General features: G+C 33.4%; 1 protein-coding gene across 3 annotated transcripts in view; it reads left to right on the forward strand.

Annotated features, from left to right (window-relative positions):
- The window catches only part of NEK7 (NIMA related kinase 7), a 190,550-nt gene that overhangs the window by 134,468 nt on the left and 33,849 nt on the right, over positions 1 to 22,233 (forward strand). For all 3 annotated transcript variants that reach the window (XM_074222291.1, XM_074222293.1, XM_074222292.1), the window contains 2 exons: positions 4,250 to 4,358; positions 5,301 to 5,408. In XM_074222291.1, the coding sequence (XP_074078392.1) occupies positions 4,250 to 4,358; positions 5,301 to 5,408 (217 nt within the window). The remainder of the gene's footprint in view (positions 1 to 4,249; positions 4,359 to 5,300; positions 5,409 to 22,233) is intronic.

The following is a 22,233-nucleotide window of genomic DNA, read 5'->3' on the forward strand; positions in this document are numbered from 1 at the left end:
TATGACATATATGTGTATGTATGTGTATATGTATATGTATGTGTATGTGTCAGTGTTCTATCTGGAACTGATTCCTTATTTTTTATGAGCCTTTTTTTGTATAATGTCCTCAATGGAAATAGACAACTATTAGTGATTATTTAGTGCATTACAATCCTTCATATATTAGAAAATCTTTTCAACCTCTTCTTGATATTACAGATGTTAGTATATCCTTCTAGCATAATACATTGGAAATGAATTTTAAAACTTAATACAAAAATATATAATATTCACTTTAAGATTTACAATGAATAAAATTCAAAAAAGATGCCAGTGTTAAGACTTAAATAGTATTGACTTTCTAATTTTTCAGTTATTTTTACCCTTTAGTCTGCTGGATATAAACTGTGTAAAATACTGTGCTAAAGACTGATTTATTCTTAGAGCAGTAGAAACATTACTTTCCTGCCAAGGTTAATCAATAGTAGTATCATAAGTATTTATTAAAATTAAAAGTTAGAAAGTTATTTTCTGTTCATTCTCTGAGGATTATTTTCCAGAGTAATAAAGATTTCAATTCTTAAAAAATTCCATTCTATGAAGTGAATTCTAGAATTTCAATGTAACTTAGAAAAGTGTGATTCATAGATTGATATACCAGATTGATAATAATATTTAGAGTTTAGAATCGGTTATTCAGGCAGATAATAGAGAGAGTATTTTACTTTTAATATGTAACCTTATTTAACAATTTAGAAGAAAAGTGCATTTTTCCCTCAATTAAGACAATTTACTTAGGTGATATTTTTATTACATAAAAGGGACTCTGGTCATTTAAATTTTGAGAATACTTACAGAATGAAATCTGCCATCATAAGTTAAGGTATTTCAAATTAACTATAATGATGTAATCTAGTTTTGCTACTTTTTTTGCATACAATAGTCTTGGCAGCAAATGTAGAAAATATGCTGGTAAAAGACATCCTTGCATTCACATGCCCCACTTTTTTTTGATTCCCAAAACATGTCTTTTAAAAAATATGCCAACCAACCAGTATTTATTTACGTAACACCTAGTTGCCAGCCACTGTGACAAGCCTAAGATATATAAAAACAAGAATGAAATAGTATTCAGGTGTAAAAATGCTATTTGTAGTTTTCATGGAATCTCAAACAAATATTAAATATTATTTTGACATGTAAATTTGAGTATTTGGCCATTACTTATAACAACTAAATCAAATATATCTGACTTAATTCTGTATCACTAGATAAGAGTTTTACAGTATAATGACTCAATTATCTTCTCTATTACCTTATAATTTTTGTAGTTTCTGTCATCTAACAGATTACTTCTCTCAATGTATATATTTATGAATATATCAAAATAGGATTCTTTCATTCTAATTTTTGTCATTTTACTAGAGAAATTGTCTTTTGTACCAATACTATCAAATAGGTAGATCTAGAAAGTTTTTTTTCCCCCCTACACTTCCATTGATATATAAATTTTGTTTTTTTTTTATCAGGCTTGATATACATTTTACAAATAATGAATATAGATTAATTTTTCTTTTGTATTATTATTATTATATTCTTTGCCCTCTTCCTAAGAGGTAGCCAACAGTGCCACCATCAGAAACAGTTAGGTTTTCTTATTGTGTTAGGTATTCTCATAAGTAAAAGTCCTGAAAGGACAGATACAGTGGGCCAAGACTTTAATATTCCATTTTATGCTTTGTGTAAGTAGCTACTTTAAATAATGTCATTATGAAATTACATTTTAAGATATCTTACCTGTGAAAGTAATTATGAAAGTGAAGCCCATTTTCTCCTTAAATTTTTGAGTAATAAAGTTTTTATATTATTTTGCTTAAAAGCTGATTAATGATTTGTACCAAAAATCCTTTCCAAATTATTCTTCCTTGGCATTGGTTATGCTAACTCAGTGTCAGTGGTTATTTTGTTTTGTTTTCTTTATGTATTTTTCAAAAGGAGTGATCCCCAAAAAGAAAAGATAAATAATTAACCAAATTAGCCTTTCATTTAGTACATCATTATGAATTTCCTAAATAGGTAAACAGTCATTATATATCACTATTCAGAATGTAATATTTATTTACTAGATGACTTTTAGCTCTTTTTTATCTTAATTTGAAGTTTTAATAATTTAATAATCTGTGACAATTTGATGAATGCTGAACTGTTCTTGTATACAGATTTCAAGTTTCCAGTTATTTCAGAATATTTCCTCTCCCTTTCTCTCCATTCCTAACATTAATATAAAAACATTACTTTTATTGAAACATTTCTTATGATTTTCTGATTTCAGAATGTCAAAGTTGTAGGAAGTTGTTGGAATTATTTCAACTCCTTGTTTGTACATGTTATATTGGGAAGAAATGAAAACACTAAAGAAAAATGCAAAAATATTATGCATTATTCTTTTTAAGATTTGTAAAAAGTAGATGCAGAAAAGATGCCTGCTTCAGACATTTTGTGGACAGCTTTTCATTCTCATTTGTAGTTCAAGTTATTTACAACATTGACAGTTTTTATAAATTGCAAAGTTATTATAATTATGATAATTTGAAAATCTATATTAAAGCACATAAGTATGCTTTCATGTCCCTATACGTACATGATATTGTGTATTTATTTTTAAATGAAAAGAAACCTGGTCTCCATCTTCCTGTTGACATCAAACATTCCTCTGATATGCTAATTCTGCTATGGGGAGAACCCATACATAGGATTTATTTGGATTCATTCCAAGTCTGAATGAATATAATATGTAAAGAACTGATTTTGCAGTATTACCTCATTTGAATAAAAACTGATGTTAAGATAATCAGGAATTGAAAGCAGTGTGAATAGGAAGCTTGACATGTAATTTTCTAATATTTTAATAATTTATATCACCTAGAAATCATTTATATTGCTTTTTAACTGGAATTTTTTTCATCATATTATGGTCTTCATCAACTAATAATAATAATATGCCACCTTAACATTAGTATGTCATTTGAGTATTTGTTACAAGTGAATTTTATTAAAATAACTAATAAGGGTTTTAAAATGGGGAAATCTAATAAAATTAATCTGGGTCATTTGTCTTTCTTTACATATTTTTCTTTGGTTTATCCGAATTCTCAGTCAAACAAAATAATGCTATATTTTCCTGTGTGAAATGTGGATAACCAGTACATATTCTAATAAATAATTTTAATTTCATCCTGCCCTCATCTGGTAACACTGCAAAAAAACTGCAAACTTGCTTGTTCTGAAAATCTCTGATATTTGGGGGCCTCAGTTGGAAATAGAAACTAAGCAACTATGTAGCATAATAGAGTTTATAACATATGGAATATCTAGGGATTTCATTCATATTTCTGAATTTAACTTTATATATTATAGTCCTTTTGATGAAAGAATGACAGAATGAAAGAAAGTGATAAAAGTAGGCACTAACAATCTATAATGAAAACATTTTAGTGGATATCAGTGCTTTTATGTATAAAATAATTTTTCTATATAATCAGTTTAAATAAGTTATTAATCTCACATTAATTTCATAATTATTTTCTTGTAAAATGTTTGAAAAATAACCTAGAGAGACTCAGTTTTGTAAAATCTACAGAAACTTGGCTGATTTAAAAAATGTTTATGACATACTGACAATTAAGAATTGTTTGACCTGTCTTTGGAGTAAAGTTTTGCCTCTGAAGATATAAGGCATGAGATGTGATTTAATAAAACTCAAGTTGAAGATAATATATTGTATTTAACATTTGTGTTAAATAGCCATGGTTTAACATAAACTGAATTTTTGTAAATAGAGTAATTTTAGAAGCACAGATTATAATTCATTATTAGAGGAATCTTGTATTGTAATAATTGTTTCTTAATGCAAATGATCATTTCTAATTTCAAATTTCGCTTTTGTAAAAATGAGGCAGATCTGTAAATATATTAAGATGTCAATGATATCTACAAGATAGCATTTGATTTTTCAATAACTAACAGTATATTTCTGCATTATCTGGATTAGTATAGTAATTTAATAGAGAGGAAATAGCCTTGACATAGCTAGTAGCATTCTTGTAAATATGTCAACAAGTAAAATGTTCTAAAGAACTGTTTCATTATGTAGATGATAAAATACTATCTCTTATTTGCTGGCCATTTTTTCCATTGTGTCAAATTAGGTTCCAAAATTGAATTTTAAGAAATTGTCATTATTCTTTTCTATTCTGTTTGTTTATAGCATTTTAAGAAACAAAAAAGGTTGATTCCAGAAAGGACAGTTTGGAAGTACTTTGTTCAACTCTGCAGTGCATTGGAACATATGCATTCCCGGCGAGTTATGCATAGAGGTATCTAAAAGTCTTGTCTATTTGAAGAATATATTTAATAATAATGTTTAAATTGGATGCTTGACTGATTAGGATAAATTATGTAAACTCAAATGAAAAAGAATTTTTTGTGGATAATTATTTTCTAGATTTTGTAATTTATTAGAATCCAATCATTCTTGACAAAAATAATTTTGTTCTACATAAAAATGAAAAGCACCTTTGCTGACATTTTCATTCTTTAAAGTATTTTATTTTGTTAAATAATTGGTTAAATCAGGAAGGGAACTCATAAAAAATTATATTTGAAGAAAGAAATATTTTATTAAATGAACAATATTTATTACAGCAACCTAAATATTTATGTATTTGCATTAATTCTTAGAATACTGATAATGTAGTATGATTGACCAGAGAAACTAAAGATTTTCCCCCATCATTAAGTGGTTAAATTATTGACTTTGGAAAGAAATTTTTCATTTTGTTTGTGTATTTGTGTTGCAGATTCTGAAGTAGCCTAGGTTTAATTTTATAATTAACATGTGTAGTAAAAATAAAAATATTATTTTAAGTAGTACTAATTAATAATATTAGACAAATGGCAGTATTCTGTAAATTTAATTTTTTAGTATAGAAAACAACAGTAATTTGAATAAAAGTTAGTAGTAGATTATATCATTTATAGTATTGCTCTAATACATGTTTATTTTGTGTTTTATCAGTCCATGTGAGTACTGAGCATTAAAGATGTTAGATTAGGTGAAAGAGTGGCTGAATATAGCAAGAAAATGTTTTTAAAATTCAGAAACCTATTTTCTAGTAAGGTATATTTAGTAAGAATATTGCATTCTTTCCCCTAGCTTCCCTTCTCCTCTCCTTCCCTTACCCAAAAAGTTTTCAAAATTATCCCTTTGAAAATACTGTGGCTCTTTCCTGACAATTTTTTCTTTATTTATTTTACAGATATAAAACCAGCTAATGTATTCATTACAGCGACAGGAGTAGTAAAACTTGGAGATCTTGGACTGGGCCGATTTTTTAGCTCTAAAACCACAGCTGCACATTCTTTAGGTAGGAATTGTTCAGTAATTTCAGACAAGTATTTTGTCACGTATAAAAGATCATATGCATACATACTTGATGAAGTTTCCTTGCAGGTGACAGATAAAATCATTTTAAAAAATTAAATCATCAGTTTCATGAGCATGCTAAAAATTAATTGTTAGAGATTTACTATCTCTTTCAGAATAGTTTAATATTTTTTCCTGGACCTCAATCATTTTGGTAGATGATATCCGTTAAGAGCAAGACTGGTTTTCCTATTAGAGTATTCATTTTATAATAGTGTAATGAAAACTAATGAATCAACTGCCTTCCTGGGTGAGGACCATAGCAGTCCGTAAATATTTATTTATAATGGGAGATTACATGAAGGTGAAAAATATATTGTGGATCATTAACAAAGTATGTTTTTTACAAATTATAAATTATAAAATTTTAGTATCTCAGAAATATATTCCCATTTTTATATTCAAAAAAGAATTGAATATAGATTTGAAATGTTAAGAATAGGAAAAGTACTGTTTAAAAATTATTGGGCAGAATAAATGATTATACATTGGGTACCTTACTGAAATCTTGAAAATGTTCTTAAGTACTAAAAATATTTTTCATTTATGGATTTTAAGAACTAGTTATTAGTAGAGAAATTAGGTAAAAATTCAAGTATTAGAACCTAAGTAATTTCATAGCTATTTCTTTTGACATAATGAATACATTTATAAATTTACTATTTTGTAAATTTAATAATCTATCTTTTTGTATTGAAAAACCTTTAAAACTTATTAAAATTATTTGATATTATGATATTAGAATTTATAATCAGGAAAGAAATAAATAAGCATGTTAGGATAATGGAAAGCACATTGAACTAAGAATCAAGCTCATTGATTTACAACTGACAAGAACTCATCTAGTTCACAATCTCATTTTACAAGTAAGGAAGTTAAGGCTCGGGAGGCTTAGTGATATTCCAGATGCTTACAGGTAGGGAGTAGCATATCTGATATCTGAGCCCATGTTCTCTGATTTCAAATCAAATATGCTTTCTACTATACTATATTGCCTTTACTGTCTAATACATACATACACACACACACACACACACCTCTTTCTATCCTCCATGCCCCCCCCCCCCAATATGGTAAGGACCAAATGAGGTAATAGTGTTTTGAAAAGTGTTAAGCAGTATGTAGTTACAGAATGATCTTATTTCTTTACTATGTCTCTTTTATATTTATTTTTATTGAGAAATTGGAAAAATTCCAAACTTTAACACGGGGCTAAGTAAAGATGTTCACAGAAAGACAAGAGGGAGCCTCGCAGTGTTTATATAATATGAGGGATGGTTAATTACATAAATTTACCATCACTAAAAATAAATCCTTTTTTGATAAGTCACAACTTTAATCATAAAATGCAGAGGTTGGGGAACAAAGGAATCCACATAGATAATCTTATGCCATTTCAGTAGGATGACATTTTGAATTTTTGAATTCAAAGAAAATTATTATATAACTTGTCCTAGAGAAATAACTTTCTCACTACCATATTGTATTTAATATTTAATCCATTTGCCATAAAGACAGATTTTTGTGTTTTCTCTTTTAAAAAGATATGCAGTAAAAAAACCCCTCATTTCAAAACTATTAGCTCTGGAAAAAATATAAATTGCACATTTCTTCATCTTAATCACACAACACCTTTGAAGAGTTTATTCACATTCTATCTAATCTAAAGCATCATAACTAACATCTGTTAAATATAGATCTCTTTCAGTAAAGTCAAGTATCTTGACAACCTCTAAATATCAGATTTTGTTGATACCTTTTGGAAAAATAGAAAATAAGTTCATTTGAAAACTGTTAACATAGACTTTTCCCCCTCAAGATTGTTAAAGCCAATTCAAATAAAGATATATCTTTATATTTTTGAGTAGTGTGCCAAATTGTGTAAACTGTCAATTCCTTTATCTTGGGACTAATTGACAAATGCTAAATACCAAGGCTTTACTTTAAATAGAAACTTTGCATCATTATTAAAAAAAAATTCATATCTTCTTTTGAGAATATAAAAGTTTTACAAATTATGATTACGTATTTCAGCAAGTTACTTCTTAGGTATTCACCTACATCTGTTGAGATGTACTGTTTCACACATATATTTCCTGAGGAAATATTCTTAATAGATTTAGTTTTGCCAAGATTCCTGGTGGAATAAATTCCTGGTGGAGTAATAAAAACAGTCTAGATTCTATCTCTAAACATGTTATCACAGAACTCAAGATATGAAAGGAGCCTCAGAGGCTATGTAGCAAAACCCCTTACATAAATAGAAAATCCCTCTATGTCATACCCAGCTGGTGGTCATGTAGTCTTCATCGAAAGATTTCCAAAGAGGGACAAAGCATTGCCTCCTGAATCATCTCATTCCACTTTAGAATATCTGTTATTGTTAGAAAGTTTTTATATATTAGCATTTATTAAGCATTTACTAAAGTATCAGGAAGTAAAATAGGAATTCAGAATATAAAGATAAATATTTAATCAGCACTACAAATGAAAATATTTTGTGATTTTGTCTACATAATAACTTTTCATTGACTTTTGAAGTCTCATTATATAATTATATAATTAACATGGTACCAAAGTCTCTTTTCTTTTTCCCTATAAATTATAGGTTAAACATAGGTAAGAGTGAAACAATTTTTTTGCTTTTCATATGACATGATTGAATTATTCCTTACATTTAACTGTGGTTAAAAACAAAAGTTATTATATAATAAGTCACTGAGTTTTAAGACAATGTAATTGAGTATAGTTTACATCATAAGCAAGTAAGTAGTACAAGTGTATATTAGGGCCATATTGTATTATAGGCTATATTGCTCTCATCATTCAATTGTAGTCATTAAGTTGTTGTCAAGGACAGTATATAAAATAGAGAGTACCTAGGAAAGTCATGATAGTAATTAGGATGTAGTATTGTTGAGCTTACTTCATCTTAATACTCTTTTTAATAGGAATTCTTTAAAACCAAGAGGTTTGCAGTCACTTGAAATTTCAAGAAAAGCATTTGTTGTTGTTATTGTCCTGTGGAAAATCTACTCCACTACTACCAATAGAATATCAGCTCCTTGAACCTAGGTATTATTTCATTGGCAACCACTGTTCTCTTTTTTTCCTATTCTGGCACTGTCACTTCAGATGCACCTGAGAGGCCACATAGCACTGAAGGCCATTTTGAATTTTGATTTGACCATGGATTGATTATGACTTCAGAATTCATCACCAAATAAATGCCTTGCTAGAAATTAAGGACAATGAGGAGAGAGTCACTGTAGAAATGAGCCAACTGTAACATTATAAATGATTTCAACTGACAGTCATGTAAAATATGGCATCAAAGAAATGTTATTGAAAAAGAACAGGGGTTGGTTATATATTGAGTTAGGAATAATCAATAAACAGTCCACAGGGCTCCATTAGTGTTTTTTTTAATGATGTGACAAGTGTTTAAGGAAGACCCTTAATATGTTGAGTGATCCCCCATGAATGAATGCATGAATGATTGAAACATTATTACTATCTGTAAAGTACTGTAGTAAGTACTGAGAATGAAAATAGAAGAAAGTAAAAGTCTCTGATTTGAAGGAGCTTAAGGAACTCATTTGCTAATGGAGGCATAGGTCTGTGACCTTAGCGTGCTATGGCAGAGCAGGTGGTCATTCAACTTCTTTAATATGATTTCCATTGTCAGTAAGTAAAAGTTTATTTTTGTTATTGTTGTTGTTTTAGTTTTTGCAAGGCAATGGGATTAAGTGACTTGCCCAAGGCCACATAGCTAGGTAATTATTAAGTGTCTAAGATCGAATTTGAACTCAGTTACTCCTGATTCCAGGGCCGGTGCTCTATCCACTGTGCCACCTAGCCACCCCAGTAAAGATTTATTAAAAACTTACTATGTGCTTTAACTAAAAAGAGGCGCTGCCCTTGAATAATAGGGGAAGCAACAAGCAAACAGATAAGCAGAAACATGTTATATATAGAATACATAGGGAATTATTAAGAGAGGGAAGTCACACCCTTACTTTGGAAGATAGAATTTTAGCTGAGACTTGAAGCCTGACAAGCCAATAAGCCGAAATGAAGAGAGCTTTCCAAAGGGCTAAGCCAGAGAAGATGCCCAGAGCTAAGAAGTGAATCTTGTGCGTGAAAGTCAGGAAGCCAATGTCACTCAGGGTTTGAGGAAGAAAGAAAGATATGTAGGGAGGGGGCTAGCTATGGAGGGTTTTGGATGCCAAACAGAGCATTTGTAATAGGAAACTAAAGGATCCATATCTGGCCACTGGATTCAGATGGCTTCATAGGAGAAAGTGAGGTTGGTAATTTTGCACAGCACCTCACTCATATCCAGTTCATTTGAATGTCATGGTCCTCTTCAAGAACAAAAAGAATCAGCAACAATACTTTGAGTAGGGGAGATATATAATCAGAACTGTGCTTTAGGAAAATCACTTCGATGACTGAAGAGAAAATAGATTGGAGGATAGAACGGAAGCAGAATGAGAGTTCAGAAAAGGGGGAGGGAGGGAGAAAGAAGGGGAACTGTTGCTCCCAGGGCTGTTTGCCTTTGGTTCCTGCACCATCTCCAAAAGAATTTGGGAGGGATTTTTATAGGGTGTTTGACACTTTAGGTATATTCTACCTACTATCTCACCCAGAGTTCCTCACTGCTTCAACTAGACCGAATTACCTGATAAATTGATGGGAAGATGTGGACTCGTGTGTGTAGATAGGTTTCAGTCCATTAGAGGATGACTCACATCCGTGGAGATGACTACACATTAGATTCCACCCATTCCCCCCCACCCCAGCATTTAGTAAGTCTTGTATATGCATTTGGGTTGTTTGTTAAATAAACAAAAATTGAATTTTGTCAGTCATTTTCATTAAGATCAATTTATACCAATTTATTAATTTGGACATGTGGTGATCCTCAAAATCAAAGAATTTTAAAGTGGAAGGGTCCTCAGAAGCTTCTTCATTTTATCCTGTATTGGAAAAGAATTTCTTCTTCACTGTGCCTGACATGTAGACAGCATTTGTTTGACTACCTCTAGAAAAGAAGTCACTATCTTGATACATTTAGATTGCTCTAATTAATTCTTAAAAGAATTCTCCTTATAGCAAGCCTAAATCTCCCTTTCTACAACTTCTACCCATTGTTTCTAGTTCTCCCCTCTGGAACCAAGCAGAACAAGTCTGATCCTTCTTTCCCTTGACAGCTCTTCAGGTATTTGGAGACAGCTCTACCTATTAAGAATCACCTCTAGGAACTTTATCTTACCTCTCTAGATTTTCCTCATGTCTGCCAAATAAGCTTCTCAACTTCAGTTTTATCTTTGTCATATGGCAATAGTTAAACATGATACTGTGGAAAGAGGGTTGAATTCAAAGGTGTAGAATGTGAATTTGAATCATGGCTCTGCCACCTTGTACTTGGGTGACTTTGGGAAAATCATGGTCTCTCAGGTCTAAATTGAAAAACAGAAGTAAATTTCCTCTTAGGACTCTTCAAAGAATATCTGTAGTGGAAGGACTTGCCATGGTCTTTTGGTCAGACCTGTACCTAAGTAGTATTCCTGTCTGTGATGTCCCTGAATATTGATAAACATTGTGAAGCCTGACCTGATATAAATGGTCATCAGAATGGAAAAGGGGAGAGAAGCAGGTGAGAGATAGAGAAGAGGAGATCTGCAATCCTTGGTTAGCACCAACATCAACCATGGTTTATTTGGATGTGCAGAGAACTTTCATAGAAGATATGATCAATCTGCAATGTCTGGATCTTTATGAATAGATGAATAGATCCAGAGGCAGCAGCAGGGTACAATGTATCACAGACCATTTAGTTAAGCCTTATTTTACAGATGAGGAAATAGTACAGAAAATAGTCCAGTGACTCAACCAAGAACATGCAGTAAGAAGGATCAAAGAAAGGTTTTATACAAAGATCTTGGATTCCAGAGCCTATATTCTTCCCATTTACTGAAATTTTCCAGCTTATATGGTATGAGGAAGCTATTCACCAAGAATTCAAGGTTGTCTCCATTGTTATCTCTATAAAGGTAAAGGGAATAGATTGTCCTGTGACAATCACAGGAGTGTTTCTCTCTCAGTCATTGCTGGGAAGATTCTTGCCAGAGTCCTTCTCAATAGGCTGATCCTTCACCTGGAAGATGTCACCTCCCTGAGAGCCAGTCTGGCTTCAGAAAGGGCCAAGGGACAGTTAATACAGTGTTTGCTGCCCAACAACTCCGGGAGAAATAGCAGCAACAGAACAGGTCTGTATATAATGTTTGTAGATCTGACCAAGGCCTTTACTACTGTCAGTCATGAGGCCTTATGGAAAATGATGTCACAATTTGGTTGCCTGGAGAAGTTCATCTTTATTACACTTCAGTTCCATGACAGCATGCTTACCTAGATTCTGGATAGTGGATGATCCTTTCACTATTTCCTAGTCATCAGTGGAGTAAAACAAGGATTTGTCCTTGCTCCCATGCTTTTTGGCATGATGTTTTCAGCCATGTTATTAAGGATGAACATGGTTACAATTTGATATACAAGGCAAGACCAAAGTGGAGGGAGTGTTGGTACATGTGTTTGCAGATCATTGCCTCAGTGCAGCCTCTGAAGCTGAGATGCAACAAACTATGGATTGATTCTCTGCGGCTTTTGCTAATTTTGTTCTAACAATTAACACCAAAAAAACACAGGTACTCCATCAACCAGCACCATACCATCCATATGTGGAATCATTGATCACAGTAAATGAAAATGTTTTGAGTACTGTGGACAAGTTCACTTACCTTGGCAGTGACCTTTCCAAAGAGGTACACATTGACAAGGATGTTGACACTCACATTGCCAGAGCTAGCTCAGTTATTTGGGAGACTCTGAAAGAAAGTGTGGGAGAGAAGAATTATTAGATTGACTACAAAAATGAAGATTTACAGAGCCATTGTGCTGACCTCATAGCTATATATGCCTGTGAAACCTGGACAATCTACCATTGCCATGTCAGGAAACTGAGTCGCTTCCATTTAAATTAAGATACCAGCCACGAAGTCCCTTTCTCAAACTAAACTGCCAAACATTCCAACATTCTACAGAGAGGGCAACTATGATGAACTGGCCATGTTGGTAGAATATCAAACGTAAGTTTGTCAAAAACGACTATTTTATGGAAAATTCAACCTTGTCAAGTGCTCACAAGGGGGTCAGAAGAAGTGATACTGGAAGTTCTTTCCTAAGAATTTTAGAATTGATTTTATAGCATGGGAGACACTGGCACAGGACTGACCAACGTGATGTACCCCACATCAGAGAGTGCTGCTCTCTATGAACAAGGCAGAACTGAAGGCGCTCAAAAGACCCATGACAAACATAAGTTTAGAGTAAGCACTCCAGTTGTTCCCATGTATCCGAGTTGTGGTAGAGCATTTTGAACTCATATTGTCTGATTAGTCAGAGTTGGACAGGACACACTGTAATTTGTCTAACATAGTGATGTCATTTTGATCTTCTTTGGTAATGGACAAGAAATAACCAACCAATATTCCCATTTTACCTTGTTGCTGTCTCCACATTTTGTACCTCTAAATTCAACCCTCCTTCATGATTTTGATTCATTGACTTCTCAGAAGTTTTTGAGCTGTGAGTCTGTGATCCTGTATTCCTAATCTTTGAATTGTGGGAACTGACTTGTATGTGTCCCTAGAAACATGGTGTTATAGTAGAGAGAATATTGAACTTGGAGTCAGAAGTCTTGATTTTGAGTCCTGTTCTAAAACTTCCTAACTGTGTCATTTGGGTTAAGTCAGCTCTTCCTCCATAGACCCTAGTTTGCTTATCTTTAAAATGGGCATCATAATCCTTATACTGCCTCCCTTTGAGGACTTTTTTTGAGAAAGTAAGTCCTTTGTAAACTTTCAGGTGCTTTGAAAATGTGAACTATTAATGGAAGCATGGTTGCTGTTCTTTGAAAATTGTAGGCTAAAGACAACACTTACAAACTGATAATCTAGGACCCTCAGAATGAGTAGGTGGAACATTTTAAAGGGCATGGAATAAAACAGTCCTAGGACTGGACAATTCTTCTTCCCACTGTGGTCAGAAATATCCTGGGATGACCACTGAGAAGTGATTATAAAAAATGTGACTTAACAAACCAATCCGGATCAAAGCATTTTTCAGGTTGGCTAGGTGGCTCAGTGGATAGAGCACCGGCCATGGATTCAGGAGTGCCTGAGTTCAATTCTGGCCTCAGACACTTAATAATTACCTAGCTGTGTGGCCTTGGGCAAGCCACTTAACCCCATTGCCTTGCCAAAAAAAAAAAATGAATAAATAAAAGCATCTTTCATTTAGAATTAAGAATAGTTTTGTTCATTGAGTCAGGTCTGAGAATTTGAAAAAGCCAGATGAGTGGTTGTGGCATAGTGACACTGGGCAAATGGATCACTGTTTAAAAAAAAAAAAGCAAGAAGAGTCAGAGATTCTAAATGGATTGTTTTAAACTGACCTGTTCTCAGTAGGAGATCTATGAGTGGTAAGAGGGAAGTAGAAGACAACCAAGGGAGTCACAGTCTTGAGAACTTGCAGGAATCTTAGAAATCATTCGAGCCTAAATCATTTCAGATAAAGAAACAGGCCTGTGGAAGGAAACATATTTGCACTGTGAAGTTAAGTAGTAGAACTGGGATTCAAAAACAGATTTTTCTACCAAATCTTAAAAAAAGAACCTCACTAAAATTTTTTAAAAATGCAGAATTCCTTTCATATTTAAAGCTAGAAAGGACTTTAGAAATCATCCATTTATGGGATGTCTAGGTGGTGCAGTGGATAGATAGAGCACCAGCCCTGGAGTCAGGAGTACCTCAGTTCAAATCTGGTCTCAGACACTTAACAATTACCTAGCTTTGTGGCCTTGGGCAATCCACTTAACCCCATTTGCCTTGCAAAAAAGAAAAAGAAAGAAATCATCTATTTATAGATTCAGAACTGGAAGGGAGAACTTTGCAGCTCATTGTATCCAATTTCCTCATAACATAGGAAACTGAGGCTCAGAGAGATTAAGTGACTGCCCAGGTTCTCATAATTAGTAAATGTCAAAGGGAGGATTCAAACGCAGGTCTTCTGATTCCCAAATCTAGCCCTCTCTATATCTCTTATCATTTTCTAGATGAAGAGACATCATATAGAAATATTAAGTAAATATTAAGTGCTAGTATTGAGAATTCAGGAGGACCATAGTTCAAATCCTGCCTACCTCTGTGGCCATGAACAAGCCTTTCATTTTAGAAATATTGTTTGGAAAATAATATCATATGATATATAATCAAACAGAGACAATACAAGTTGATCATTTTCTTTGCTTTTCTCTTGCTCTTAAAATAGCTGAAAGTTTAGCACAAAGGTGCTTACAGAGTAATTGGAAATTAAGCTCTTTGATAAGAAGCAAAAAACGTTGAGCTCTTTTTAAGTTATAGTTGGATTCAGCAAAAATCTTGGATGAAATTATCAAGAGAAATTATACTTTGGATAAATCTGTGAAAAACTGTAATGTAATCATTAATTGGCCATTTTACAGGATTTGGAAACAGATTAGAAGTTCTAGCATTATTTTATGCTGGCTATAAAATATTTTTATGTGACAGTTATCCTTATTACACCACATTATTGACATATGTGTGTGTGTGTGTCTGTGTGTGTCACTTTTTTAAAGCATATATCCCCAAACCTATTTCTAAGTCTTTTTTTCCTTGAAAAATGGTTTCCTTAATGGCAATCTTTTTTTCCCCTAGAAGTGAGACAACTACTCATTTCATTATATAATGATACGTGTTCAGATTTAGTCAAAGAAAAATGTATATTTCTTTAGCAACTTCTAATTTGTAGTCAAAACACATTTTTTTAGCAATAAGAAAAATAACTTACAAGATTTCTACTTTAATTCTGCAGATTTTGAAGTGAATTCAAATTAAATTAACAATATGTAGAGCCTGTACTGAAACTAGATTGTCTATTTCTTCATTCTTAAGTAGTGTAGATAGTAATTTAATCCTAAATGTAATAATAAAAGAAGAAATAAGATTTTAATAAACTTATTTCATATGTAATGACATTTGGTGGTATAAAGTATAAAAACACTATTTCAGTGTGACTTATCCTCAAAACAAATCAATAATTTTTACCAGTTTAGATATTGGCTTATCTGATTGATGATGATGCAAACAAAACATTTTTTAGTATTATTTGAATTTCTCTTTGAATATCTATAAAATGAGATTTTTCCATTCAGTATTTAAGGTCTTTCTGAAAAGTTCTCTTGGTATTCTGTGTTCTTTGGTAACTCCTGTAACTTTAATTGTAAAAAGATGACAGAGTAGACACTGGGGAAGATAGAAGTGTCCTGAAGACATCTTGAGTTCAGTGTATTTAAAACTGGAATATTTAACTTTCCACCAAGACTTTCCTTTCTTCCTAACCTTACTATTATTGTTGAGGGAATCCTCATTCTCCCCATTATCCAGGCTTACAACTCATTTGTTATTCTTGAGTCCTCCCTGTCTCTTCTTGATTTCATTTCCTCCCACCCTCACTCCAGCCTGTCAGTTGTCAGATACTCTTTATTCCATCCTCTTAACATCCCTTGTATTTACCCCCTTCTCTCTTCTGACACCACACTAAAGCAGACTTCACCATTTAATGTCTAGCTCAGTGTTTCACACAGTAGGTATTTCATAAATACTTGTTGACCTGGCATCAGAGAGAAATGAGGGGTGTTTGAATATATATATTTGAAAAACTATAATGTAGCAATTATTTGGAATGATAGTAACTTTCTTGTAGGATTGTTGTGAGGATCAGTATTTATAAGATAATAATTGTAAAGCACTTAGCACAGTGTCTAGAACATAGTAAGTGATATATTGATGTAATTATTATTATTACTATCATGGTTATTGTCTCAGGGAAATCACAGATTCAATTCCTATCCCAATTGTCATGGAAAAATCTACTTAGTAGAACAGAATGCTCTTTGCTACTTTGCCCATCCACTGCACTTTGTAGAAGTCCTACCCTGTTTTTTAACAAACTTTCCTTCCTCTTAGATCTAGTTCTCTTACAGACTAATTTTGCAAACTTTTAAGGACTAAATAAATGTCAACTATTACCATGATGATTGTCTTGTCCTCATGGCAACTAGACTTGTTTTGGGACCTATCTCATCCCAGGTCACCAGTCCTGCTACTGATTGCTCTTTTTCTCATTCTTTCTTTTCTTTAAAATGCAAAAAAAATGACAGGTGGGGGCATTCTCTTTTTGCCCTCCCTGTCACTTGCCAATAGTTTGTCTACCACTGTTATCTATAAACTTCGTGTTTGAAGTTCATTCTGTCTAGATTACCCTGACCAAATCCCAGGTGCAGTTCTTTCCCCACCCTACCCTACACATCACTGTCTCATTTTCTCAAGGTTTTCCCATTCTAACTCCTAGTCCTCATTCTTTCCTTAACTTCTACTGTCATCTTTCTAGATGTCAGTAAATTTGTATTATTATTCCTTCAAACATTCTGACCTCTTGGTTCCTAAGCCTCCTCCACTTTCTTGTCCTTTGTCTTCATTCTAAGGCAAGATGCCCACAGGGGTAGTGACTGTACTTTAGGTCTCATTGTTGCCCACACCAATGCTGCCTTTCTTAATCTTGAATTCTAAAGTTATTCTCTCTAATGACAGTGTCCCAGAAAAAGAAACCCCTTTCTTCCCCAGGGTCCTAGTCTTCTTTGGGTCACTTTCACATATTTTAAGGCAGTTTTTCCTTACTTCTAAATTTGTCTTTCTTTAGGGCCCTCTAATGGTTCCTAGTTCTGCTTTCCAAGGCTAAGCAAAACAAACCCTAATTTCTCTTCCAAAAATGCCTTCTTTACAATAGGCATTTAATAAATGCATGTGTTGAATTGAATTCAGTATAACTTGGTGACTGCTGTCATCCTGTCTTTTCTGAGATAAAAATCCCCAGGCCTTTTCAGTTGAATGCTCTTTTAAGCTTGTTTTTAAGTAATTTCATTATTCTGATCTCCTTCTTTTAGATCAACTCTAGTTTGTCTATATCTTTCCCAATATGTAGTTTCCAGAATTAAACAGAGTGCTTTAGATATGGCCCAACTAGGTAGAGTAAGGTGGAGCTTATCCTTAACTTTACTATTCTAGACCTCTCGATGTAGTGCAAGTTATCATTTCTCTTGCTCTCTGCCATATCACACTATTGACCTTTAAGAGTTTACAGCCTACTAAAACTCCCATATTTTCTTCACAGGAAATTTTAATCTATTTCCCCCCATCTTGTACTTAGAAAATCAAACTTCATTCACATTTGCCCCAATTAAGTCCCACCAGTAATTTGACTAATTTTTCCAACTGTCAAGATCTTTTTGATCTAGAGTTTATCATTTAGATTGCTGGCTATACCTTTAAGCTTTGTAGCATCCCCAGATTGAATGCATGCCATCTAGTCCTCTTTATAACATTATTGTTAATGGTACTCATATTAAACTTAACTAAAAACCCTCAGGAATAGTTCTTACATCCTTTTATTGTGTAACTGGTTTTTCTTAATGTAGGATTTTTCCTTTATCTTTGTTCAGTTGTTTTGTTTTACTCATATTTTCCCAACAAATTATATGACTTCTCTATATACAAAGTAGCTGCTTGAGGGGGAGACATTCAAATAATATATACAGTTCTTGCTCTTAAGGAAATCTATAATTTAGTGGGGTCGGGGTAGGGTTAGGAATTGTGGAAATAACTATATGGCGGAATCTAAATCTTTGTTCCTGTTTGGTAAATGCCATCAAAATTATAGAATCTGAGAATTGGAAAAGACTTCATCAGTCATCGAGTTCAACCAAATGAAACAGGAATCTTAGCTATAACTTACTTGGGTACCTCCAAGGTAGCAGCTCCACTTTTGGATAGCTCTTATTTGTTAGGAAGTTTTTCATGGCATCAACTCCAAATTTGCCTTTTTGTGACTTTACACTACCTCTAGAGCCATAAAAAACAAATCTGTTCCTTCTTCCACATGATAGACCTTCAAATACTTGGAAATAGATATTATACCCTTCTAATACTTGGAAATAGATATTATACCCTTCTACAGGTTAAACTGCTTGAAGATAGAGAAGGAAATAGTCAACCACTCTAGTGTTTTTGTCAAGAAAATCCCACTGAAGTAACTGATCTGCAACAATGTACAAATGTCTGGAGAACCAAACCATGTGTCATGGACTCAAGAGGCCTTTGCTATCCTGTTTGCTCTTTCTTTTCTTTTCTTTTTTTCCCTTTTTTTTTTTGCAAGGCAAATGGGATTAAATGGCTTGCCTAAGGCCACACAGCTAGGTAATTATTAAGTGTCTGAGACTGGATTTGAACCCAGGTACTCCTGACTCCAGGGCCGGTGCTTTATCCACTAAGACACCTAGCCGCCCCTCTAGCAATGTTTGCCCTTTTCTTGACACTCCCCTAAGCTCTAGCAACCCAGACCTGAACACAGTGCTCAGGTAAGGGTTGATGAAGGAAGAATATAGCAAGATTGTTATTGGATCATGGATCCAGAGCAGGAAGGAATGCCTTTATTTTTCAGATCAGAAAACTTAGGCACTTAGAAGTTAGGTGATTTGCACATGGTTGCAGAGCTAATTTCCTAGGTTGGATTTTAACCAAGTCTTTCTGATTTGCAAGTCAAGTGTCATATCCTCTAAACTAAATTGTATCTCCACTGTGCCACATGATATTTCCTGGAATCAATGATCTCTTAGTCTATTCCACAAACAGCATAAAATTATATTTTGTTTTTTTTTTGACTGGTATATTGTATTTCCAACCCATATGATTTTTGCAATACAATAAAACTTCTTTTTCCAGAATAACTACTATCCGTACCTAAATGTAAGACTCTACATTTATTACTCTTGAATTCTATTTTATTAGATTGATCTTGGTGCTTTATCCTAACAAGATTCTTTTGGATCCTGATTCTGTCACCCATTATGTTAGTTAGCAACCTCTCAGCTTTATGTCATCTCTACGTTTGATGAGTATAATATGTTTTGAAAGAAGGAAGAAATCACTTCTGGTGGGGAGTAGATTTGTCAAAACTTTCGTGAAATGCCTTTGATTTGGTCTTTGAAACATTTTCAGAATTTGAACAAGAAATACAGAGTAAACATTCTAAATACAAAGTAAAAATTCTAAAGAATTCTAAATTCTAAAATTCTAAAAATTTCTAAAGAATAAAACAACTTGAACAAAAGCAAGTATGTTCAAGGAACTTCAGCCTGCAAAACATGTTTTATATATACATAGATATATAGAGAGACATCTCTCTCTCTCTCTCTCTCTCTCTCTCTCTCTCTCTGTACATATGTATATATGTATCCATATATATAGATACATATATAGATAGATATAGATTAGATATAGCTATATATGCATATATATGAAACAAATGTAAAATATAGTAAAGCCCTATCCCTTCTTAATCTGTATTTAACTCCCAAATGGATATGTCTATACTCTTTAAAATGCAAATAGTCTCATTTTCCCCAGACCAACCTTTGAAAGATCTCTGGACATCTCTCTCTTATTCTTGGGTCCACTTGGAGAATGATCCTTAATCACTTGCCTGTTTCTTAGCTAGATAACTGACCTCTTAATTTCTAGGGGGGGTTGCTTTCCTGGCCCTGATGGATAAGTTATCTGGGTTCCTTTCTATCCTCAGTATAGAACTCTAAATTTCTTTCCTTTTTTTTTTTCGTTGTTCGATCTTTTTGGTCATGTCTAAGTCTTTGTGATTCCCTCTGAGGTTTTCGTAGTTTAAAGGATACTGAACTAGTTTCCCATTTTCTTCTCTAGCTCATTTTATAGATGAGGAAACTGAAGCAGACAGTAAGTGACTTGTCCCGGGTCTCAAAGCAAATAAGCATCTGAGGTTGGATTTGAAGAAAGGTCTTCCTTACTCTAGGCCTGCACTTTATCTACTGAGCAACTAACTGTGCATTCTTAAACCCTTAGAGCTCTTTGGATTAATTTTACTTATCAGGATATTTCAGTCTTTTGGTGCCTTTCTGTTAATTCAACTTACTTGCTTGTGCCTTTCACAACCTCTACATACCATCCATTACCTTGTATGTATAAATTTTGGAAGGGAACCTTTATTATCCAAGGTCACCAGATAACATTAAAATGCTATTCCAGTCACATTAAATGAACAAGTTATTAGACAGAGATTTCCACAAAATGATTAAAGTTGTGAAGTAGAGAAAGGTGGTGATTGGTACTGAAAAGAGCAAAAGTACAGAGTCTGTCCTGTTTCTTTTCTCCGTTGAAGGAAAAATTAGCATATATTACAATCATTCTCTCTTCAGCAATATTTCTCATTGTATACCCTAAAGTTGTGCTGTTTTTCTGCCTCTAAAGAAAAACACCCAGGAAAGGGAGAGCTAGTCACCTTCTTCAGTTAGGATCCAATTAAGCCAAGAAACCAAAACTTTCACTAAGCTTTAGATTTCTGAAATTGCCCCACATATAATTTCTTTTTTTATCCAGAAGACATTAAATAGGTTCACCTTATCTATTACTACATTTGGGGTTTTTTTTAATGTGAATTATGCTATTATTATTCTATTACAGGATCTAGAGAACTGACTGGAGAGTACTCCATGTGAAGTGAATTTAATTTACCATGAACTAGTTATTATAAGCCATTAGTCTGACTGGTACAAATTATTTCTGCAGAACTGAATTTGATTTTTGTTGCATTATAAAAATGTTTTCTAGATACATAGGATATAGACAAAAAGTGCATGCAGAGGATGTAAGAGTCATGTCATATGCATAATTCTTGAAGGAGCTAATAATGTTTAGACGGGGAACAAAACTAAGTAGAAACATAACAATTTTCTTCAGGTGTTTAAAGGACTGGCATATCAAGAGAGCACAAGCACAAGCATCATTCAAAAATTGGTGATTGAATTTTCACTCTGTATTTTCCTTAGTGTACAATTTGTGGTCGTTCCCCCCCCCACTAACTTTTAAGTATGATACAATATCTGTAAATGTAAAATGTAAATGTAAATGGACAGGCAGGTGGTATTGTGGATAGAGCACTGGCCTTGGAGTCAGGAGAATGGGAATCGAATCCCACCTCAGATACTTGATTCTTACTTGCTGTGTGATGTTGTGCAAGTCACTTAACCCTGATTGCCTTGCATCCAGATTCATTTCCAGTCATCCTGATTCATATCTGGCTACTGGACCCAGATGGGTTTTGAGGAGAAAGTGAGACAGGTGACTTAGCAGAGCCCCCTCTCACTCAAATTCCATCTGTGTGCTTGTCTTGGCATCATATGATGACATGGTCTTCTTTGAGATCAAAAGATAAACATCATCAAAAGTAAAGCACTAGAATTAAGACCATTGGATGGAAGTTACAAGAGACAGATTTTTACTCAGTATAAAGCAAAATATTCTGATTTTTTTTCCTTTAAAAATTAATCAAAGTTGAGGAGTGAAGGAGGATCCAAGGGAGCCTTAAAAAGGGAAGAAAATGTTTGGAAGTGTCTCAGATGTAGAGAGCTGGCTAGTGAGTTAATGAAGAAGATATAGTAGGAGTCCCTGTCAGCACTGAAAGCCCAGTTGAGGTTGTGGACCCAGTCAGAACAGTTGCATGATTTTCTCTGTCTTCATTCAGCACAATAGGTATTGGGA

Source organism: Macrotis lagotis, chromosome 2, assembly GCF_037893015.1.
Source record: "Macrotis lagotis isolate mMagLag1 chromosome 2, bilby.v1.9.chrom.fasta, whole genome shotgun sequence".
Classification (NCBI taxonomy): Eukaryota; Metazoa; Chordata; class Mammalia; order Peramelemorphia; family Peramelidae; genus Macrotis; species Macrotis lagotis.